General features: G+C 39.1%; 1 protein-coding gene across 26 annotated transcripts in view; it reads right to left on the reverse strand.

The window, feature by feature from the left end:
• MTA3 (metastasis associated 1 family member 3) overlaps positions 1–25,522 on the reverse strand; it is a 240,468-nt gene that overhangs the window by 144,221 nt on the left and 70,725 nt on the right. For 25 of the 26 annotated variants that reach the window (XR_014082484.1, XR_014082489.1, XR_014082483.1 and 22 more), the window contains one exon: positions 121–247. Coding sequence is in view for 9 of the 26 variants with exons in the window: in XM_081591973.1 (XP_081448099.1) it covers positions 121–247 (127 nt within the window). In the remaining 17 variants the exon portion in view is untranslated. Of the gene's footprint in view, positions 1–120; positions 248–22,308; positions 22,524–25,522 lie in introns of those variants that run through there. The other variant, XM_081591980.1, reaches the window with a different exon arrangement.

Raw genomic sequence — 25,522 nt, forward strand, 5'->3', positions numbered from 1 at the left:
GAACTGATTTGAGCAAGATTGCTGAGTTTGGAAAATGCTTCAAAAAGGTTGTTTAAGTTTTGTTTCTTTCAAGTCATAGTATTACTGAGAACATCAGACCAACTTCTAAAAAGTTCTTACCTGATATGTGTTGCGGGCAGAGATTCATATTGGCGCGACAGAAAGAGTTCCCTATGTTTCAACTGATGTTTCTGTTTATCGGTCAAGTCAGCCTCAACTGTTGTTTCAGATTCTTCCTCAATTTCTTCTACACAAATAAAATTCAAAAAATGCATTATTACAAACTGTATTATCTATTTTGGTTATTAAGATAGACTGAATCAGGCTTTAATTCAATATTTTGTTCAAACTAATTGATTTTAAACTTACACATTTAACTTGTAATATGAATTACAACCATAACATTTAATTACCAAGGTCTCAAAGGAAGAACTCCAATTTTAAGATGGCAGATGAAACAATGCATATATCTTATGTATCTCCTCTTCCCCCAAGAAATCACACCAAAAGAGCAATCAAAATATACTAACATTTCAATGACAATAAAAAATTAAGCAACAATGGAAGATTTTCAACAAAAACAGTTTTAGAAGATGGAAAGATGTTAAAAAAAATTAACTACACACAGTCAAGAGGAGGAAGTGACAATCTATGTGTGTACAGAAAGGGATGCTGTGGAGAAGTGTGGCACAGAGCGCGACTCAGTCCTTGAAGCTACTAGTATTGTGAGGAGGGAAAAGTGGGGTGAGATCAAAAAGGCAGGAGAAAAGCATCAAAAGTCTATCTATAACACAATAACTGAATCCCAGAATACTCCATTTAAAAATAGTATAATCAGGAAACAAATAGTATAACACATTTCAAATTTGGTAACACAAATTAAAAAAACTAATAGAAGAATTAGAAGACAACACTAATGAAATTTCCCCAAAATTAAGACAACTGAAAACCAAAAGATTAAAAAATTAAAGAAGAATGCATGTGGTCCAACATCCAACTAATAAAAGTTCCAGAAAGAAACAATCAAGAAAACAGACTCTCTTACGTCTTTTTCCTTTTTTTTGTGGAGGGCGAGTGGTGCAGGGAGGGGAGAGGGCAGATAAGGAAAGACTTATCAAAGAAATGATTCAAGAAAATTTCCCCTTACTAAGTGTCCAGTAAGAACGAGCGTCCTGATTGAATTACCAGCATACTTAACTTTTTTTTTTAAGTAATGGCATGAGAAGACTACCACCATTTACAGGAACAAAGTGTAAGCACACCAAAGCAACCAGAATTTGCGTTGGAATCACAGATGAACAGCAACACTGCATGCTAAGATGACAGAGCAATGCCATCCAAGAGGAAACATGACATTTGACTTAGAGCTACATGGTAAACTAGCAACTCTGAAAACAGAGTAAGGTCAAACTTGCATTCACTGAACCAAGTTCACCTTTGAACAATGTGAGTTTGAACTTAACAGGTCCACTTATATCTAGACTTAAAGATAGTATACTGGAAATTTTCTGGAGGTTTGCAACAATTGAAAATAGTTACAGATGAACCCTGTAGCTTAGAAACATCAAGAAAGGACTTCCCTGGTGGCTCAGTGGTAAAGAATCAGCCTGCCAATGTAGGAGACACAGGTTCACTTGCTCCAAGAAAATCTCACATGCTACAGGGTAACTAAGCCTGAGTGGCACAACTACAGAGACCACGCTCTGCAACCAGGAAGCCCACATGCCCTAGAGCCTGTGCTCCACAAGAGAAGCCACCGCAATGGGAAGCCCTTGCACCACAACTACCGAGTGGTCCCCACTTGCTGCAACTAGAGAAAGCCCTTGCACAGGAACAAAGAACTAGCCAAAAATAAGCAATTAATTAACTTTAAAAATAAAAAAAACAAATATCAAGAAAATTAATAAAAGCAGTCATCAATTCATAAAACATGCAGATACTAGTCTAACCTTACACAGGCATGAGGTGAGTGATATTTAATAAAAATTAATACTATGTTAGTTTTCTTAGTATTTTACAACATTCCTTTCAAAGAATTACATTACCATTCATTACGCTACACTGGGGCTTCCCTGGTGGCTCAGACTGTAAAGAATCCGCCTGCAATGCAGGAGAACCAGGTTCGATCCCTGGGTTGAGAAGATTCCCTGCAGAAGGGAACGGCTACCCACTCCAATATTTTTGCCTATGGACAGGGGAGCCTCGTGGCTACAAAGAGTCAGACACGACTGAGTGACTAACACTTATGCCTTTCTCCTGTATTTGGAAAAACTATTCATAAGCATATTATCACAGGTAAGTGATTTTTTAAAAAAATGCAACAATGTTTCCAATAGTGTACTTGCCCTAAGCATAGGCTAGGTTACTGTGAAGCAATCACAATCACAGGAGGCTACTATAAGGAATCATATTGCTGCTGCTTCATCATCAATGCATGGATTATTATACCAATAAATAAATATGAACTTCTTTACAATTTTTTTCATTTCTGATGTCTAGTGTTAGTAATACAGATATCCGTTGGATCACAGAAAAAGCAAGAGAATTCTAGGAAAAACATCGACTTCTCTTCATTGATTACACTGAAGTCTCTGACTGTGTGGATCACAATAAACTGGAAAATTCCTCAAGGGACGGGAATACCAGACCACCTTACCTGTCTCCTACAAAACCCGTATGAAGGTCAAGAATCAACAGTTAGAACCGGACATGGAACAATGGACTGGTTCCAAATTGGGAAAGGAATACGTCAAAGCTATATATTGTCACCCTGCTTATTTAACTTATATGTGGATTACATCATGAGAAATGCTGGGCTGAATGAAGTACAAGCTGGATCAAGATTACTGGGAGAAATATCAACAACCTCAGATAATACAGATGACACCATCCTTATGGCAGAAAGCAAAGAAGAACTGAAGCGCCTCTTGAGAAAGTGAAAAAGGAAAGTGAAAAAATTGGTTTAAAACTCAACATTCAAAAAATGAAGATCATGGCATCCAGTCCCATCACTTCATGGCAAATAGATGTGGAAACAATGGAAACAGTGACAGACTTTATTTTCTTGGGCTCCATAATCACTATGGATGGTGACATGAGTTTGAGCAAACTCTGGGAGATGTTGATGGACAGGGAAGCCTGGTGTGCTGCAGTTTGGAACCAGACTGTTATTTCATGCCTGGTTCTAACTGTTGCTTCTTGACCTGCATACAGGTTTTGCAGGAGGCAGGTAAGATGGTCTGGTATTCCCATCTCTTTAAGAATTTTCCAGTTCATTGGGATCCATACCTGCAGAGGTTCACAGATGCTCTGCAGCCTTCCCTGGACCAGACCAGACTGTGTATCTATGGGAACAGTCAGAGTATTGAGAACTCAGAGTCAAGGAAGGGGTGGCAGGCTTCTCTCACAGGAAGTAAAGCCCAAGGTGTGGCCTCAGAGGCTTTAATTTTTGGACACTGACTGGCAAAACAAGCACCAACAGCAACACATTTCTGCTCCTCACAACCTTTTCTTACAAATTTCTTACATAAGGATCCAGGACCGCAAGAAATTTTATTGTATGTGACCCTCTAGCTGTTGTTCTTTTAAATGGTATGAGGGCAATGACTAGACTAAGTATCAAACGTTTTCTACCCTCAAACGTTTAAAACTCTGAATTGAAAATGAACTTGCAAACATTAAAAACTGATTTAGAAAAAGATCCACCATGTTCAAAAACTGAATCATGTGATTTAAAAGTCTTTGAATGTTCTTTATAATTAACTACTCAAATAGAAATCCAACACTAAAAGAGCCATTTACTTGCAAGTATAATAACATTTCACCAGTGGAGATCAATGAAGTTATTGCTGCACTGGCACTATTAGCACCAGCAAATATCACATATGAAATTATACTCTTTACCTAATTAGGATTTGACAAATTGCTGTTCCATAAAACACAGCTAACTGAATTCTATACATATATATACACAATGGAATATTATTCAGCCATTAAAAAAAAATACATTTGAATCGGTTCTACTGAGATGGATGAAACTGGAGCCCATTATACAGAGTGAAGTAAGCCAGAAAGAAAAACAACAATACAGTATACTAATGCATATATATGGAATTTGAAAGATGGTAACGATAACCCTATATGCGAGACAGAATAAGAGACACAGATGCATGGAACAATTTTATGGACTCTGAGGGAGAAGGTGAGGGTGGGACGTTCTGGGAGAATAGCATTGTAACATGTATATTATCGTATGTGAAACAGAACACCATTCCATGTTCGATGCATGAGACAAGGGCTCAGGGCCGGGGCAATGGGATGACCCAGAGGGATGGGATGGGGAGGGAGGTGGGTGGGGGGTCCAGGAAGGGGAACACATGTAAACCCATGGCTGATTCATGTCAATGTATGGCAAAAACTATTACAATATTGTAAAGTAATTAGCCCCCAACTAAAATAAATAAATTTATAAAAGAAAAAAAAATTAAAAAAAATAAAGTTGATATAGAGAAATTCCCATATAAAAAAAAAAAAAAAACACAGCTAACTGAATTCTAATGTATACCCTATAGGGCTAAAATAGCAGCAAGCTCTACAAATAATGGCAACAACAGCAAATCTTGTTTTCTTGTACAATCTCTTGATATTGAGTGAAAAGGAATAAAATTTCTTAACTTCAACCTAACCAAACACAGAAATCACCAAAACAGCATCTAAAACTCATTTTCTCAAGTTTACTAGTTAAATTTCATTTACATTTTTGTATAAATTTATATTGGCTTCTGAACAAGAATGACTCCCATCCCATTAACATTCTAAAAACACTAAGCAAACCATAATGGCAAAAACTGACATTTAGACAATGAAAAATTTAAAAGATCAAATATGACTCTCATCAAAAACCATGCCCATGGTAATACATTTATAATTTTTTAAAACCATTTACAAAGCTTGATGGAACATCAAATTTGCTACCTTCTAACAGTACTCTTGCCTGGAAAATCCCATGGACGGAGGAGCCTGGTAGGCTGCAGTCCATGGTGTCGCTTAGTGTCGGACACAACTGAGCGACTTCACTTTCACTTTTCACTTTCACGCATTGGAGAAGGAAATGGCAACCCACTCCAGTGTTCTTGCCTGGAGAATCCCAGGGACGGGGGAGCCTGGTGGGCTGCCGTCTATGGGGTCGCACAGAGTCGGACACGACTGAAGCGACTTAGCAGCAGCAGCAACAGTTATTAAAGTAGAAGTCCCACATAAATAGTACAGCGACAGAAGAGACTGATAACCAGCTGGCAACACTTCAGTCAAGTTTATTAAGCACTAAGGCACAAGGGTCATAAACTGGAGACAGAATACAGAAAGAAACCACACCAAAGGATTGTGTGAAGTTTTAACAAACAATACATATAAATATATTTATTTATAAAATAAGTATCACTTGTACTTAACTAAGATCAACCCAGCAAGGGTCCTGCAAATTTCAAAGCTTTAGACTGTAGGATGAGAAAGAATCCACAGCCCCAGAGCTCAGCAAGGCTAACCACACACACAGCCTGAAAGGGGCTAGGTAAGGCTAGCAAAAACAATGTCCAGGAAGCAGGTATCAGAGAAGAAACCAAACTAACTGAGTAATCTGAAGAAAGAGAGCATCCAAGTATGGGATACAGATCAATTTCCACAGCAGGTTACAGTCATGGACTCAGGTAAAATTTAGAGACTGGGCATGTGACACGTAACTGGGCCAGAACAGGCAACAGACAATTTAGGTACCTGAACAAAGAGGGACAGAACCTAGGCAAGGAAAAGTCATTATTGATTCTCAGTACTTTGCCTGAAAGGGCTTCCGTGATAGCTCAGTTGGTAAAGAATCCGCCCGCAATGCGGGAGACCTGGGTTCGACCTCTGGGTTGGGAAGATCCCCTGGAGAAGGGAAAGGCTACTTTCTCCAGTATTCTGCAGTATTCTGGCCTGGAGAATTCCACGGACTGTACAGTCATGGGGTTGCAAAGAGTCGGACACGCCTGAGTGACTTTCGCTTTGTTTGCCTGAACTGGGTATTTTTCAGAACTAATCAAAATTATAATTTCTACATGCTAGTTAGGATGGGGGGTGTGGCGCAGACAGGTAGAAGGAGAGTTTTCCACAGGTTATTCTCAAACAAACATCCTCAGGTCTCCATTTGAATGAACTATCAGCCCACATCACTGTGAGCTGGTACAGAACATACAAAAAAGCATGTGGTTAAAATTTTGTCTAGAGATACATTTAAGAAGTACTCAAATGTTTGAAGGCATATTATTTGACTGAAAATAGCTCAGTATTGATGCAACTCAAGCCTGCCTGGTAAGAAAAAAAAAGAAGAGGCAAGTTGAATAAAATTAGAAGGATTTTTATGATAGTTGAGCTTTCAGGGAACTATCTGAATGAAGAGAAAGAAAAGGTTTGGCAGGGACTTCCCTGGTAGTCCAGTGGCTAGGACTCCACACTCCTAATGCAGGGGACCTGGATTCAATCCCTGGTCAGGGAACTGGATACCACATACTGCAATTGGGAGCTTCTTCATATGCCTATAACTAAAGATCCCACATATTTAAAACCAGAGACATTACTTTGCCAACAAAGGTCCATCTAGTCAAAGCTATGGTTTTTCCAGTAGTCATATATGGATGTGAGAGTTGGACTATAAAGAAAGCTGAGCACCCAAGAATTGATGCTTTTGAACTGTGGTGTTGGAGAAGACTCTTGAAAGCTCCTTGGACTGCAAGGAGATCCAACCAGTCCATCCTAAAGGAAATCAGTCCTGAATAGTCATTGGAAGGACTGATGCTGAAGCGGAAACTCCAATATTTTGGCCACCTGATGCGAAGAGCTGACTCATTTGAAAAGACCCTGATGTTAGGAAAGATTGAAGGCAGGAGAAGAAGGGGACGACAGAGGATGAGATGGTTAGATGGTATCACTGACTCAATGGACATGAGTTTGGGTAAACTCTGGGAGTTGGTGATGGACAGGGAGGCCTGGTGTGCTGCGGTTTATGGGGTCACAAAGAGTCGGACACTACTGAGTGACTGAACTGAACTGAAATGAAAGATCCCACATGCCGCAACTAAAGATGGAAGATCCCAGGCAGCCAAATAAATATATAAATATTAAAGAAAGAAAGAAAAGATTTGGCAATCTAGAAGCAAATGATCAATAAACAAACATCAGTGAGAGTTTCATCAATAGCACTGAACAATACAGACTGAAACTAAGAATATTTCATTTACAATAGCATCAAAAGGAAAAAAAAATACTCAGGAATATATTTAACAAAAGACAAAACTCATATACTAAAAAGGATAAAACATTTTAAAGAGACTTAAATAAATGGAAAAACTATGTTCACATATTGGAGGATTTAATATAGTTAAGATGGCAATATTCCCTAAATTGATTTACAGATTCAGTGCAACCCCTACCAAAATTTCAATAGCCGTTTTCACAAAAACTGGCCAATTAATTCTAAAATTCATATGGACATAAGCAATCCTCAACAGCCATGAACAAATTTAGGAGGACTCACACTTTCAGATTTCAAAGCTTACTTCAAAGCTACAACCACCAGTGACTTCCCTAATGGCCCCGTGGTTAAGACTCCATGCACCCCCTGAAGGGGGCAAGGGTTTGATCCCTGGTTGCATGTGTGTGTGTGCTTAGTCACTCAGTTGTGTCCGACTCTTTGCGACCCCACAGACCGTAGCCTGCCAGGCTCCTCTGTCCATGGGGATTCTCCAGGCAAGAATACTGGAGTGGGTTGCCATGACCTCTTCCAGGGGATCTTCCCAACCCAGGGATCAAACCCAGGTTTCCCACATGGCAGGTGGATTCTTTATCGTTTAAGCTACCAGGGAAAGCCTGTTGGGGAACTAAAACCCTGCATGCTATGTGGCCAAAAAAAGAAAGAAGATAAAAGCTATGACAACCAGGACTATGTGGTACTGACATAAGAACAGGCATAGATTAATTAGAATGATTTTGGACAAGAGTGCCAAGACAATTCATTGGGGGAATGAAGGTGCATGCGTGCTCAGTTGCTCAGTTGTGTCCAGCTCTTTGTGACTCCATTGGACTCCAAAGAGTCGTGTCCAACTCTTTGTGTAGCTCACCAGGTTCCTCTGTTCAGGGGATTTCCCAGGCAAGAATAGTGGAGGGGTTGACATTTCCTTCTCCAGGGGCTCTTCCCAGGGAGCAAATCCATGTCTCCAATGCAGGCAGATTCTTTATGACTGAGCCACCTGGAAAGCCCAGGAGAATGAACAGTCTTCTACAAATGGTGCTAACAACAACCAGACATCCACATATAATGAATAGAGATGGACTCTCACACCATTAATTCAAAATGGATCAAAGACCTAAATGTAAGAGCTAAAAATTTTATAAAATGCTTAGAATGAAACACAAGTGTAAATCTTCATGACCTTAGACTAAGCAATAGTTTCTTCACTACAGCACCCTAAATAAATCATAAGAAACCAAAGAAAAGACAGGTAAATTAGAATTAGTCTTAAAATTTTTTGATTAAAAGGGTACTCTCAAGAAAGCAAAGAGACAACCCATAGAATGGGAGAAAATGTCTGCAAATCATGTAACTCATAAGAGTCTAGTACCTGGAGTAAAGACCTCTTGTAACAACAAAAAGACAACCCAATTAAATAATGGGCAAAGAATTTGAATAAACATTTCTTCAAAAAGATACACAAACAGCCAATTAGTACATGAAAAGATGTTTAACGTCATTAGTCACAAGGGAAATGCAAATCAAAACCACCATGAGATTTTTCACGTTGACTAGAATGACTATAATCAAAAAGATAATAAGCAAAAATGTAGAGAAATTGTAATCTTTGTACATTATCCGTGGGAATGTCAGATGGTGCAGCTGCACTGTAAAACAGCTTAATGCTTCCTCAAATAGCTGAACAGAGAGTTACCATGTAATGAAGCAATTCCTTTCCTAGGTATATACCCAGGAGAACTGAAAACATGTCAACACAAAACTTGTATGTGAATGTTTATAGCAGCATTATTCCTAACCGCCAAAAAGTAGAAGCAACCCAAATGCCTGATAAATGGATAAATAAATGTAGGATATCCACACAATGGCGTATTTATCACTCAGCCATAAAGAGGAAAGAAGTACTGATTCATGCTACAACATGAACTTTGAGACATTAAACTAAATGAAACATTACAAAAGAGAAAGACACAAAAGGTCACATATTACATGACACCACTGATATGAAAAATCCAGAACATGCAAATAAAGAGAGACAGGAAGTAGACTGGTAGTTGACAGAGTAAGATTAGTAGAGGAGGACCTAGAGCAGGGACTGCTAATGGGTATGGGGTTTCTTTCTGGAGTAATTAAAAAAATAAAGTCCTGGAATTAAATAATAGTTATAGTTGCATAAATTTGTGAATATACTAAAAACCACTGAATTGTACACTTTTCAGAGTGGTTAAGTGGGGACTTCCCTGGTGGTCCAGAGGCTAAGACTCCAGGTTCCCAAGGCAGGGGGCCTGGGTTTGATTTCTGGTAAAAGAACTAGATCTGGCGTGACACAACGAACCATTCATGTACCACAACTAAAGATCCAGAGTGCTGCCACTAAGACCTGGTATATCCAAATAAATAAAATAAAGATAAACATTTTTTTAATTAAATAAATAAAAACAAAGTGGTAAGTTATATATTGTATATGAACAATATAAAAGAGAACAAGCTAAACCTGGAAAAAAGGGTGGAAAGGAAATGAAATGCAAAAAGAACAATAAATTTCAGTATAGTAATGTAATGAATTTCTACTCAGCAGTTAAAAATTAATGAGTGAATCCCCACACCAACAGACTGCAAAAACTTGATATTGAGCGAGAAAGCAATCTGTAGAGGGACATATATGTAAAATATCATTTTTTAAAAGGCAAAAACAATGCTCTAGATAAATACATACATATGTAAAAGTTATAAACAGATGAATGGAAAAAGATACACCAAAGATGAGATAGCAATCCACCTATGGGGGAAGTAGGAAGGCAATGGGGCTGGGAAGGGATGCCCACAGCACTAAAAGAATCTAAAGCAAATTTGTGCTATAAGAGAGGACAAAGTTGGCTGGCAGGTTCATAATTAGCACATTCTTCTCTTTTCTGCTTCCTAGAAACTTCAATAAAAGTTGAATAAAAATAAAAAAATGAATAGGACTCAATAGAAGGAAATCTGTAACTAAACTCTAATCTATGTAAACTGTTTTTTTCTTAATGAGACAACCACTGCAATTGATAATCATTTCATTACCTGTATTTCCTTCTCTACAACTTTCTATCCTCTTTCCAAAATATAAAGTTCAAGTGATATTCTGTATAACGTTAATTTTTGAAATATACACATGATTACAAATATACAACTAATTTTGCGGTTTTGAAGATCAGAAAAGGAGAGGAGCAAAACAGAAAAGTGGCCTATTTTGGAGCTCAAAAGCAGGAAAGCACCAAGAGTTTACTGCTTCTATAAAGAAATGCATGAGATAAACAGGGAGACACTGGGAGTGGATGAAAAGTTAAGAGAAGTAAGAAAATCACATATAAAGTTGAAAAGAGTATAAAACACTAATTTTAAAACATTTTGGGGGAGCACAGAACACCAGCTGTTCTCAAGCTATTTAGTCTCAGAACTCCTTTATACTCTTCAATCCTATCAAAGACTTCAAAAAAGTTTTGCTGACATGGGTTATATCTATCAATATTGTGTTAGAAATTAAAACGAAGAAATTTTTGAAAACACAGGAAATCACAAGCACATATTGAATTATCCTGAATGTCATCAACTTGTCATACAAGTGCAAAAACTCTACCATATATTCCTGAGAGAACTGGGAAGACCATCTAGTGACAGCTTAGTATCAGGAAAACTGTTTTCACCACGTATACCCTGAAAGATATTCAGGAACAACTGACTTTTCCAAAAGAAACATTAACTCAAAGTCTAACTTAAAAAGAGAAACATGAACTGGCTGAAACAAGGCTTTTTTACTTTACTGGGTTTAAGAAACCTGTCACAGAAATTTTATCTTCACATAGTGAGATACAATGACTCATAAGTTGTTTTATAGCAAGTTAGGATCCCATCAGAAATTTAAGCTATTTCTGCTTTACATTTATTTATTCAAAGAACACTGCATCTGGCAAAGGCTGCCCAATCTTATAACATATTCAAAGTCCATCTGGAATTTTATGCAGCCTTAAAATGCCACCATGCATTTTCCCATTTGCTATCAATTTTAAAACTTAAGAAACAAAAGGATTTAGAAGTAACCAAAATTTCCAAAACCCCAAGCCCATCATCCTCTCCCATTCATTACAGACACAGCAGCCAGTATCTTCCTACAACACATTTCTCTCTTGCTTTGATGTTTAAGAAGTCTCATGGTTTATAAATCTTCTAATGATCTGCCCTGTCATATTTTACCTACTCCCCCCCAACAACCACACCCCATCCCCCAAGAGATGGAAAAAAAAAGAAAATTTATTGATGTTCCTACCAATGTGTTGTGGGGATATCTATGAGGAAGACATAAATGTCCTGCCTTGATACAGATTTCAAATAAAAATATGGCAAGTGGGGCAAGTATTATAAGGTTATATAAGGTGTTCCACAAATACAACAAAGGAAATTAACACGGCCTGAGAGGCCAGTTGACCCTTCTCTGAAGAAACACAGTTTAAGTTGAGATCTGAAAGATAAAAGGTGGTGGAGTGAGTGGACTCCTGTCTTTTTTGACTAAAGAACACAACCACTGGGTAAGGCCTTATCTGTACTTGGGTTTGGCTTGAACCTTGTGAATTTCCTGCTTTTATCTTCACATTCTGCTGCCTGAATATGCTGAGAGCCTCATTTAAGGTGACTGGAACTGTCTTGGTTTTAAAACTAGAAGTCTTGGGCTTCAGCCTGCCAATACAGGAGACACAGGTTCAATCCCTGGCCTCGTGGCACCTAAATCCGTGCACCACAGTTACTGAGCCTGTGCTCTAGAAGACTGTGCACCCTAGAATTCTTGCTTCGCAGCAAGAGGCTATTGCAATGAAAGGCAACTGGAGAGCAGCCTCCGCTCAACACAACTAGAAAAAAGCCCACGCAGCAACAAAGACCCAGCAGAGTCAAAAATAAAAAAAATTTTAAAGTGAAAGTGAAAGTCGCTCAGTTGTGTCTGATTCTGTGACCCCATGGACTACACAGTGCATGGAATTCTCCAGGCCAGAATCCTGGAATGGGTAGCCATTCTCTTCTCCAGGGGATCTTCCCAACCCAGGGATCGAACCCAAGTCTCCCACATTGCAGGGAGATTCTTTACCACCTGAGCCACCAAAAAAACCCACTAAAGTCTTACATTCAGAGAATCCCTCAGTCTCAGGCAAACCAGAAGAATTGGTTACTTCAGCCCTCATATTACTTAACCTAAGTATTATGCTTTGGCCTCCAACAAGAAAACCTGCTGTCCCATAACAGCTAAACTTTGAAAGACTGAAAATGCCAAGTCTCTTCAAGAATATAGCCCAAGAATTCACATACAAAGTGAAAAACTGGCTCAACCACTGTGGAAATCTGTTTGCAATATACTACTAAAGTATATTTACACCTGCCCCGCAAACCAAGAACCCTAATCCTCAGTGTTTACCCAAGAGGAAGGAGAGCTTAAGTACACCAAAAGAATGTTCATGGCAGTTTTATTCACAGGAGCCAATATAGGAAACCACCTGAATGCCCATCAACATGAGAATGAATACTATTGGACTAAAACAAAGAACAAGTGATACAAGCAAAACATAGATGGATCCCAGACACAGTGCTGAGTGAAAAAAATGTCAGGCAAAAAGAGTAAATACTATAGGTACTCCATTGAGATGAAGTCAAAATCAGAGACCAGGCAAAGCCAACAGGCAGTAACAGACATCAAAGAAGTGGTTATCTGAGTAGGAAGAGGGTGCTAATGAACACAAAGGAATCTGCTGAGGTATTAGAAAGTCTTCTATCTTGATCAGAGTGGTAACAATAGAAATGTATACATCTGTGAAAATGTATTGACCTGCACACTTCACATATTATACTGTATTTTATATCTTGACTTTTTAAATATTTTTTTAAAAAACTAGGATCTTTCCTTCTAGGCAATGTAATAGGGACCAGATCTACCCTCCTCTCTGAAACAACCAAATTTTACAAATTTTGTGGGTTTTTTTACAAATTTAACCCCCCAAATCAAAACTTAATAATATACATGAAGCATTAGGCCACTGGCACATCAGGCAATGAAGAACAGTAACCCCTGAGAGACAGGAAGTAAACAAGGTGAGCCCTAACACTGGCCCTATTTACTGCCTTGGCACAGTTTCCAGGCAACAAAGAAGGAGGGGAAACTGAGGCAGAGCCTGGGTGACTCCCAGGTGAGGAGACAAAGATGAGAGACCAGGGAGACTAAAGCAACCGCAGTTCAGAAGATACAGCAGTTCAGAAGATACAGTACCGGAGTGAGAAAACCTGGAGATCACAGCCAGTAATCCTTGCGCATAGCACCCATCAGTGAACGCAAGTGAGGAAACTGCCATAAACTAGGGAAAGGATCAGCGGGAACAGTGCCCTGTGCTCACATGCAGCCATGGACAGGGCTTGTTTTCAAACAAATACACTAGTAAAACTCATAATTCACGGCATATTGGGTAGAGTACACAGAAAGGTCGTGCTTAAGTAATAGGTAACAAATAAGCCCTAGATGAGCACTGACTGCTCTGTACCCACTTGACAAATATACATTAAGTCATAAAGTCAACAACCAAAAGGACCAAACTGTTTCCAAGTAACTTAAGTGCATCACAGAACAAGGCTCAAGAAGATTTACAGGAACATAAAAAATCCTGTAACATAAAAATTACAGGACACGAGAAGGTAAAATTTACAATGACTGCTACATATCTATTAGGAGGTCTAAAATTAAAAAGACTGAATTCATGAGGTGTTGGCAAAGATGTGAGGAAACCATAACTCCCCCACATTGCAGATGAGCATGTAAAATGGTAGATTCACCTTGGCAAAGAGTTTGCAGTTTCTTTTTTTTTTAGTTCTACCAGTTTACTGCTACCAACCCATCTCCCTCCACCCTCATGCATGCGTGCTCAGTCATGTAACCCCATGGACTGCAGCCCACCAGGCTCCTCTGTCCATGGACTTTTCCAGGCAAGAATACTAGAGTGGGCTGCCATTTCCTTCTCCATGCAGTTTCTTAAAAAGGGATTACCCTGGTGGTCCAGGGCTTAAGAATCTGCCTTCAAATGTAGCAGACATGGGTTCAGTCTTTGGTCAGAAACTAAGATCCTGCACGCCAAGCGGCAGCAAAGCCGCCACACTTCAACTACGGAGCCTGCACACTCTAAAGCCTGTGGCAAAACTAAGACCCAATACAACCAAATAAAAAATGGGTTAAAAATATCCATACCATATGATTAAGCCACTCTACTACAAACCAAGAGAAAAATATATGCCTGTACAAAGACCTGTAAAACTGTTCAAAGCAACTTTATCTGTAATAGTCAAAAACTGAAAACGCTGAAATGTCCACCAACAGAGGAGTAGACAAACTGTGGTACATCCATACAATAGAATACTTCAGCTCAGTCGCTCAGTCGTGTACGACTCTTCGCAACCCCATGAACTACAGCACGCCAGGCCTCCCTGTCCATCACCAACTCCCAGAGTTCACACAAACCCATGTCCATTGAGTCAGTGATGCCATCCAACCACCTCATCCTCTGTCATCCCCTTCTCCTCCTGCCCTCAATCTTTCCCAGCATCAGGGTCTTTTCCAATGAGTCAGTTCTTCACATCAGGTGGCCAAAGTATTGGAGTTTCAACTTCAACATCAGTCATCCAATGAACACACAGGACTAACCTCTTTCAGGATGGACTGGTTGGATCTCCTTGCAGTCCAAGGGACTCTCAAGAGTCTTCTACAACACCACAGTTCAAAAGCATCAATTCTTCGGCATTCAGCTTTCTATATAGTCCAAATGACACATCCATACATGACTATTGGAAAAACCATAGCCTTGACTAGACGGACCTTTGTTGACAAAGTAATGTCTCTGCTTTTTAATATGCTGTCTAGGTTGGTCATAGCTTTTCTTCCAAGGAGTAAGCGTCTTTTAATTTCATGGCTGTAATCGCCATCTGCAGTGATTTTGGAGCCCAAAAAAATAAAGTCAGACACTGTTTCCACTGTTTCCCCATCTATTTCCCATGAAGTGATGGGACCGGATGCCATGATCTTAGTTTTCTGAATGTTGACCTTTAAGCCAACTTTTTCACTCTCTTTCACTTGCATCAAGAGGCTCTTTAGTTCTTCTTCACTTTCTGCCATAAGGGTGGTGTTATCTGCATATCTGAGGTTACTGATATCTCTCCCGGCAATCATGATTCCAGCTTGTGCTTCCTCCAGCCCAGCATTTCTCATGATGTACTCTGCATATAAGTTAAATAAGCAGGGTGACAATATACAGCCTTGTCGTACTCCTTTTCCTATTTAGAACCAGTCTATTGTTCCATGTCCAGCTCTAACTGTTGCTTCCTGATCTGCATACAGAGTTCTCAAGAGGCAGGTCAGGTGGTCTGGTATTCCCATCTCTTTCAGAATTTTCCACAGTTTATTGTGATCCACGCAAAGGCTTTGGAATAGTCAATAAAGCAGAAATAGATGTTTTTCTGGAACTCTCTCGCTTTTTCGATGATCCAGCGGATATTGGCAATTTGATCTCTGGTTCCTCTGCCTCTTCTAAAACCAGCTTGAACATCTGGAAGTTCACGGTTCACGTATTGCTGAAGCCTTAGCTTGGAGAATTTTGAGCATTACGTCAGTAGTGTGTGAGATGAGTGCAACTGTGCGGTAGTTTGAGCATTCTTTGGCATTGCCTTTCTTTGGGATTGGAATGTAAACTGACCTTTTCCAGTCCTGTGGCCACTGATGAGTTTTCCAAACTTTCTGGCATATTGAGTGAGCACTTTCACAGCATCATCTTTTAGGATTTGAAATAGCTCAACAGGAATTCCATCACTTCCACTAGCTTTGTTCGTAGTGATGCTTCCTAAGGCCCACTTGACTTTGCATTCCAGGATGTCTGGCTCTAGGTGAGTGATCACATCATCGTGATTATCTGGGCCGTGAAGATCTTTTTTATACAGTTCTTCTGTGTATTCTTGCCACCTCTTCTTAATATCTTCTGCTTCTGTTAGGTCCATACCATTTCTGTCCTTTATTGAGCCCATCTTTGCATGAAATGTTCCCTTGGTATCTCTAATTTTCTTGAAGAGATTTCTAGTCTTTCCTCTATTTCTTTGCATTGATCGCTGAGGAAGGCTTTCTTATCTCTCCTTGCTATTTTTTGGAACTCTGCATTCAGATGCTTATATTTTTCCTTTTCTCCTTTGCTATTCGCTTCTCTTCTTTTCACAGCTATTTGTAAGGCCTCCTCAGACAGTCATTTTGCCTTTTTGCATTTCTTTTTCTTGGGGATGGTCTTGATCCCTGTCTCCTGTACAATGTCACGAACCTCCATTCATAGTTCATCAGGAACTCTGTCTATCAGATCTAGTCCCTTAAATCTATTTCTCACTTCTACTGTATAATCATAAGGGATTTGACTTAGGTCATACCTGAATGGTCTAGTGGTTTTCCCCCACTTTCTTCAATTTAAGTTTGAATTTGGCAATAAGGAGTTCATGATCTCAGAGAAGGTAATGGCAGCCCACTCCAGTACTCTTGCCTGGAGAGTCCCATGGACAGAGGAGCCTGGTGGGCTGCAGTCCATGGGGTCGGACACGACTGAGCGACTTCACTTTCACTTTTCACTTTCATGCTTTGGAGAAGGAAATGGTAACCCACTCCAGTGTTCTTGCCTGGAGAATCCCAGGGACGGTGGAGCCTGGTAGGCTGCCATCTATGGGGTTGCACCGAGTTGGACACAACTGACACGACTTAGCAGCAGCAGCAGTTCATCATCTGAGCCACAGTCAGCTCCTGGTCTTGTTTTTGCTGACTGTATAGAGCTTCTCCATCTTTGGCTACAAAGAATATAATCAATCTGATTTTGGTATTGGCCATCTGGTGATGTCCATGTGTAGAGTTTTCTCTTGTGTTTGTTAGAAAAGGGTGTTTGCTATGACCAGTGCGTTCTCTTGGCAAAACTTGATTAGCCTTTGCCCTGCTTCATTCTGTACTCCAAGGCCAAATTTGCCTGTTATGCCAGGTGTTTCTTGACTTCCTACTTTTGCATTCCAGTCCCCTATAATGAAAAGGACATCTCTTTTGGGTGTTGGTTCTAAAAGGTCTTGTAGGTCTGCATAGAACTGTTAAACTTCAGCTTCTTCAGTGTTACTGGTCGGGGCATAGACTTGGATTACCATGATATTGAATGGCTTGCCTTGGAAATGAACTGAGATCATTCTATCATTTTTGAGATTGCATCCAAGTACCGCATTTCGAACTCTTTTGTTGACTATGATGGCTACTCCATTTCTTCTAAGGGAATCTTGCCCACAGTAGTAGATATAATGGTCATCTGAGTTAAATTCACCCATTCCAGTCCATTTTAGTTTGCTGATTCCTAGAATGTCAACGTTCACTCTTGCCATCTCCTGTTTGACCACTTCCAATTTGCCTTGATTCATGGACCTAACATTCCAGGTTCCTATGCAATATTGCTCTTCACAACGTTGGATCTTGCTTCTATCACCAGTTACATCCACAAGTGGGTGTTGTTTTTGCTTTGGCTCCATCCCTTCAATCTTTGTGGAGTTATTTCTCCACTGATATCCAGTAGCATGTTGGGCACCTACCAACCTGGGGAGTTCATCTTTCAGTGTCATATCTTTTTGCCTTTTCAGAATACTACTCAACAATAAAAAGGAAGAAACCACTAATCCATGTGTTCATGGATTAGAAGACTCAGTATTATACAGGTATCAATTCTCCCCCAAGTAGATGTAATGAAATCCCAACCAAAATCCCAGCAGACCTTTTTATTTTTATAAAAACTGAGAAGCTGATTCTAAAATTTATATAAAAACGCAGAGGATCTAGAATAGCCAAAACAAGTCTAAAAAAGAAAAAGTCAAAGTTGGAGGGCTAATATTACTTGATTTCAATTAGTAGTAGAAAGATACAAAAATCCAAAGTGTGTTGATGGTGAAAATGGCAACAAGAGCAACAAGTGGATGAAAGGAACAGAAGAGAAAGGATAGAAATAAATGCACATATTTAAAACCAACTGATAAACAGAGGCACAAAAGTGATACAATGGAGAAAAGATAGTCTTTTCAACAAGCAGGGCTGAATCAACTGAACACGGATGCAGCTCCCCCAAAAGGAACTAATCATGGGCACCTTGCACCGTAACACAAAAATTAACTATAAATGAGTCATAAAGTTATAGTTAAATAGAAAACTATGAAACTTCCATAAGAAAATATAAGAAAGGACAAAATGATAGCAAAGTTTGAAAGTAAACTGATTCATACTTCCTGGAAGGCTCCTTAGGAACATATTAAAAATCTTAAGAATTGTACATACACTATGATCTAATCATTCCACCAAGTAAAGAAAGACAAAACAGATAACTTCATGAAAATGTATTTGTTAGACCAGTCACACATTTTTTTTACTCCATTATCCTATAAACTACTAAATAATCTAAAATAATTCTATAATGGTACATGCTATTTAACATTGTGAATTATGTGATATATGAATTACCAACATAAGAAATATGAGCCATCACATACTATAGGGTATAATCCTTTTCAAAACTTTAAATAGTCTGGAAACCAAGTGTCAGAAAATTTATAGTCTAGCATGGACAAACTAGAAACAAGAATCAGTCGCAGGATACAGGATTACAACTACACTTCTCACAGACATTTTCTGCAGGATATCTCCTCCTAGAAGCCTTTCACGAATGAGCTTCATAATTTCTAAAACTTTCATCTAATCCAGTCATCCTTTCCTGTCCTATATATAGTAAAAGTGAAGTGACTCAGTTGTGTCCGACTCTTTGCAACCCCATGGACTGTAGCCTGCCAGGTTACTCCATCCATGGGATTTTCCAGGCAAGAATACTGGAGTGGGTTGCCATTTCCTTCTCTAGGGGATCTTCCTGACCCAGGGATTGAACTCAGGTCTCCTACATTGTAGGCAGACTCTTTATCATCTGAGCCACCAGGGAATCTGTCCTACTTATAATAATTTCTATAAAAAGATATACAATCCTCAGCAAGTTAAAAAGTCTGTTAAAATAGGGAAGAATATGGAAAACATTTCTCCAACTGTATAGAATACTGAGTAATCTGAAAACAACGTCAAAAGAACAAATGGATTTGCTGCTTGAACTATGAAAACTCAGTAAGAGTCACCATATTACACCTTAAAGGCAAAAACAATTATTAAAAAAAACAAGAAAAGAAAATACTGCATTTGTTATCTCAAGAGATGTCTAACACCATAACCTTCAATAATTTTCTGCCAAGTTCAAATTGTTTCCTCTTAGGAATTGCAGTTTCACCTGCATGAATTATGGATACTCTTAAATGTAAAGCAAGTTTGGCTAACCAATGTAAAAATATCCATGTAGCTTTAAAGATTATTTTAAGTTTTATACACTGGGTTGAAGCCAGAAGGAACAAAAGACAAAGCCAAGGGATAATGGGGAAAAAACTGTGTTAAGAGAGATGATTTTATAAAAATAATTATGGCAATTCCCAGGTGGACCAGTGGTTGGGACTCCACGTTTCCATTGTACAGGGCACAGGTTCAATTCTTGGTCAGGGAACTAAGATCCTGCATGTCATGAGGCACAGCCATAATAATAATTTATGCCAAGAAGCTAGTTAGAACCAAGATAGGCAAAGAAGCTAGTCAGAACCAAGATATTGTATCATATGGCATTTGAAGCCATACCAGGGGTCAAAGTCCTTCCTGGGAAAGTCCCCTCTACCACAGCATTTTCTATACTGCAGTAAAACAGCTTCTGTCTGTAATCCACAGAACTAAAGGCTTTCTGAGAGCAGGGACAGTGTCTGGTCACTATAAATATTCAGGGCACCCAGAACAGCCACCTGCTCAAACTGAGATCCTCAGTGAATTATTTAACTAATAAAAAATAAGATATTAGAAGGTGCACAGCCCACTGAAAAATAACTGGATTTGGAATTTCCAGTTCTAGTTCTAGAATGTTACCACTTGATACATTATTCTGAATGAGGTATACTAACCATGGCAATAATAATCCTTATCGACCAACATCACTATCATCCATCTTAATACCACTATAGTAAATATTCAGATTTTCTCAACCTCCTTCCCTCCCTTTGGAGAGATCAGAAAGCTTAAAATAAGTACCCAGCTTCCTATGCACCCCGAGTTGTGCATTGGAACTGATAAGATACAGTGGGAGGCTATGAGACAGGGGCCATCTTCCTGAGACTCTTAGCCATTAGCAAAGTTGAGAAGGTGAGGCTTTTTATGAAGCAAGGTCCATTCTCCAAGTTCCTAGATGTCAAGAATGCGGCAGGCATCAGCAGCTCTTGATAAGACTTCTAAAACCTTGGACTGAGGCTTTAGGAGACCATTTGCCAACTTCCTGGCTCTGGTGTCATTGTTTAGTTGCTAAGACATGCCTGACTCTATGCGACCCCATGGACTGTAGCCTACCAGGCTCCTCTGTCTATGGCATTCTCCAGGCCAAGAATAGTAGAGTGGGTTGATATTTCCTTCTCCAGGGGATCTTCCTGACCCAGGGATCGAACCTGTGTCTCCTGCACTGGCAGGCAGATTCTTTATCAATGAGCCACCAGGGAAGTCCCATCCTAAATAAAGGGCAATATATAAAGATAAAAGCCTAGTAGAAATAGAAGTAGCAGTAGGAAGTTACAGAATTCAATATATATACTTCAGTGGAGAGATTTTTCTTTAAAGATAACCTGTGGAAAATCTTAGATTAGCTACTCTAGCTACTCTGACTACAAAAATGATATTCCTTCAACCAGTCATATGAAAATATAAAACATGAAATCTATATCCTTCCAGCCCACAAACTAAGCTAACCCAAGGCCTTTAAAGATGCTTAAGAGTATCTATTGGATATTACTGGAATATCCTCATTTAATTACTAGAATGCCTCATTTAATAATCAATAAGCAATGTGACATCAATTTTAAAGTATTAATATAGTACTTGCTTTAAAAAGATAATAGCAGCCATTAACATTCAAGGTAACAGATCAATAAGAAAATGTGTATCATAAAACATAATTAACTTGCCAAACAATATACCTCTGTAATATTTACAGTTGATAATAATCTGGTTAATGAGATACAAACTTGCCGTTATTGCTAACTGTAAAATGTCATTTGCAAAAATAAAAAACAGTATAAAACAGCAAGAGAAAAATGTCCTTATGAACGAATGTTTATTACTTTTAATGCAGTGACAAAAAATAGATCTTTGTGCCAACTCCAATCAACTAGTAGTAGCTGCCTGGTAAAGACTGAGAAGGTTCTCCAGGGACGGACAGAGTTGGGACTCAGTGTCTCAGATTAGCCACACTTGGAGGTGGATTCAAAAAAGAAGGGTACTGGGATCTCTCTGGCAGCCCAGTGGTTAAGACTCCACACTTTCATGACAAGGGCATGGGTTCAATTCCTGGTTGGGGAACTAAGATCCCACATGCCAGGCAGCATGGCCAAAATTTTTTTTTAAAAAAGGAGAGTGCAAGGCTGAGGTCTATGCTCCTATATACTTCACAGTCTAAGACCTATGGGCTATGTACTCATAACGTGAAACTACACAAGAATATACCACAGACATCTAGAAGTCAAATACGTTTAGCCTTATACTGCTAATAACATTTGTGGTCAAAGCACAAAAACTGGAAACAAGAAAAGGTTCTTCGAATACCAGGGCAGCTTTCTGTTATTGCTGTATTTTCCCTTCTCTCTTCCAACAGTATTACTCTTGGAAGAATTACAATTTCAACAACTGAGCTGAATGAATTCAGAAGAAATACAGCTGTTGATCAAATAAGTGAGCTAGAGTATTAAATCAAAGAATTCTCCCAGTAAGCCACACAAGAGGTCTAAGAAATGAAAAGAATAAGATCAGTTAACAGAAGTTACAAACTTTTGTTACTAGGAATTGTATAATAAAGAGAGAGAACAGAGGCATAACAAACCTAGAAATCCTAGAAGAAAACATCTCTGAGCTGAAAACAAATTATAGGTCCTCCTCCACTCCAACACAACCACCAAAAACACACAGAATGGTATACTGAAATAGTCCAACATGCAGACATAGTCTGGTGAGATTTCAGAATGCCAATTCTAAAACAGAAAAGCTTCCAGAGGGAAAACATGATACCTACACAAGAGTAAGAATCATACTGACATCAGACTTGTTATCAACAACACTGCATTCCAGAAGACAATGGAGCAAAATAATTCTAAGTTCTGAGAGAAAACTATTTCGAACCTAGATTTTTATAGAGTCAAACTAGCATTAAGCATAATAGTAAGATAAAGACATTTTAAGGTATGCAAAGATTTAGAAAGCTCATTACCCATAGACACTTGCTGAAAAAAATTTAGATAAGGCCAAAGCAAAATATAAATGTAGTTCAAAAATAAAGATAGCTTGGGGTGGGGGTGGGGTGGGGATAGCTTGGATACAAAAAAAAAAAAAAACAGTACTGAGTTACCTGAAGATTTTTTCCCACTACATATTTAGCAAAAATTACTCAATATAAAAAAGGCAAATGACACACACAGTTCACAGAAAAGGAAATAAAAGTGGTTTTTATAACAAATAAAAACCATCAGTGGCTTCCCTGGTGGCTCAGACGGTAAAGAATCTGCTTGCAATGCAGGAGACGTGGGTTCAATCCCTAAGCAGGGAAGATACTCTGGAAAAGGAAACAGCAACCCACTCTAGTATTCTTGCCTGGGGAATCCCATGGACAGAGAAGCCCAGTTCAGGTGTTCACAGAGAGTCAGACATGACTGGGCAACTAACACTAACACTTTATAAGAAATCCACATTTCCCTAAGAAATGTAAAATAAAATTATACCAAGGTACCATTTTTTACCTATTAGATTAAGTAAAGATCAAAAGCCTGATAGTAAATTATGCTGGTAAGGGCGCAAACAGGCATTCGTTTGCTGCTGGTAGCTCTAAACTGATACCCTATCTGCGATGGACAGGACAATCTGGCAATATCTCTCAAGATTATAGGATTCCCTGGTGGCTCCCCTGGTAAAGAACCTGTCTGCAATGCGGGAGACCTAGGTTCAATTCCTGGGTCAGAAGATGCCCTGGGGAAGGGCATGGGAACCCACTCCAGTATTCTTGCCTGGAGAACTCCACGGACAGAGAAGCCTGGCGGGTTACAGTCCATGGGGTTGCAAAGAGTCAGACTCAACGACTAAGCACAGCACACCAAGATTACAAAGGATTTTAATCCCGCAACTGCAATTCTAGGAATCTATCCTAGATACAGATGCTGTTCCTCATACATATGCTAAATGATATGTACTCTGAAGAACTGACAGCAAAAAATGAAAAACACAATCCTCCACCAGTTACAAGACTGGTTAAATTATAGTAAGAACATCAAACTATGGGATACAATGCAGCCATTAAAAAAAATAATGCAGCTATGGAAGGCTCTCCTATCTTGGAGAAAAAAACATGGTCCAGGAAAAATGGTATAGTGTTACCAGAAGTCTTCAAAATGTGAGCCTGAACCCCTCTAGGGATACAGAAAACACTGTAAGGAATACACAGAAACACAAGTTTAAGGAATTCAAGTTTTATTAATAGACCAACTTCCACATTTACCAACCAAAGGATCTTTTCTCACCTCCATCACTCATCTCCACCACTCTAAATCCTAAAGTGCAGCACAGCCCAAGGGAGTAAAAACCTCCAGGGCACAAAACAAAGAGACCACTGGTGACAAAACAGGGACAAAGAATCCTCTTTAGCCAGGATATCTGAAATTCACAGACTAGGATTTTTTGTCTTATACATACTTCAGTCAAAGTATGGCATTACAATTATGGTGTTTTGGCCAATGTAAGTATGTTATGAATTCAGAAATATTTGACACTGCCATCAGGTATCTATTTGTCGATTGACTGATAAGATAGATGAACAATTAAAAAGACTTCATTTTCTCCAACCCCTGAATGGTAATCAAAAAATACACCACTTGGAGAAGGAAATGGCAGCCCACTCCAGTACTCCTGCCTGGAAGATCCCATGGACGGAGAAGCCTGGCAGGCTACTGTCCATGGGGTCGCGAAGAGTTGGGCACAACTGAGCGACTTCACTTTTAGTTCTCTCAATCATAGAAAACCAATCTTCTCTTAAGAAAGGGAGACGCAGCCGCTCTTTTTTTTGGCTTTGCATTTTATTTTCTACGTATCATCATTGAATTTATAATTAACACTGGTCACCTTGAATTCCTAGTTGGAACAAAGGAACAGACCTGAGACATCGCCAGCACTGACCTAAGTAGAGCTGCCCCCTTCTCTGCAGTTATGGTTTACTACTTCCTGGGTTGGAAGGAATAACTGGGAGCTCTGCAAAGATCAGACCCTTCAGGCAAGAACCAGTGTGTTAATAGTGTGAATTAGATATACTGACTACCTGCTCTGCTTAATTGTTATGAAACTGAACTAATCAGCAGTTATAAAGCACATACTTTGTTATGTGCTAGGCTCTGCCTCCTGGCCTGTAGATAATTTAAGAAGACCTAGGGAATACCATCAGATGTGCTAATTGTATTTGGGTGTTAACAAAAGCAGATCTAGACAAGCTGTCCACTTAAATGGTACCTTTTGGTCAGAAAAAATTCAAAGATTGTGATCATGTAAAATTACTCAAACCTTCTAGCAAAAATATTTTTTGAAAAATAAACTAAATGCCTTTATAAAAAAAAAAATACACCACTCCTGGGACTTCCCTGCTGTTCCAGTAGTAAAACTCCACACTTCCAATATAGGGATCCCAGGTTTGATCCCTGGTAGGGGAGAGAGGGGAACTAAGATCCCACATACAGTGTGTTGTAGCCCAAAAAAAAGAAAGAAAAAACAAAAAAAACACTCCTGTGAAAACAGTCCCAAGGGGGGAAAAAAAAGAGTCTGTAAAAAATGCTGAAGTCTTTGGTCTATCACAGCAAGGCTCTGAGTGTTATCCAGGAATCTATCTTAGAATTCAGGAGTTGGTTGCCTTGGGGACGCACAGTACTCATTTATTATCTGACAGAAAGTGTGATTTAGCTGCCTGGTTTTTGTCAATAAGGACTGGCTTTGCCATTAAAGTTTTACTGGTAGTCATTTTCCACTGAATAAATGAAATCCACAGCTCCAACCATCTGATGAAAATA

Source organism: Giraffa tippelskirchi, chromosome 4 (genome assembly GCF_054371585.1).
Source record: "Giraffa tippelskirchi isolate mGirTip1 chromosome 4, T2T-mGirTip1v1.2.pri, whole genome shotgun sequence".
NCBI lineage: Eukaryota > Metazoa > Chordata > Mammalia > Artiodactyla > Giraffidae > Giraffa > Giraffa tippelskirchi.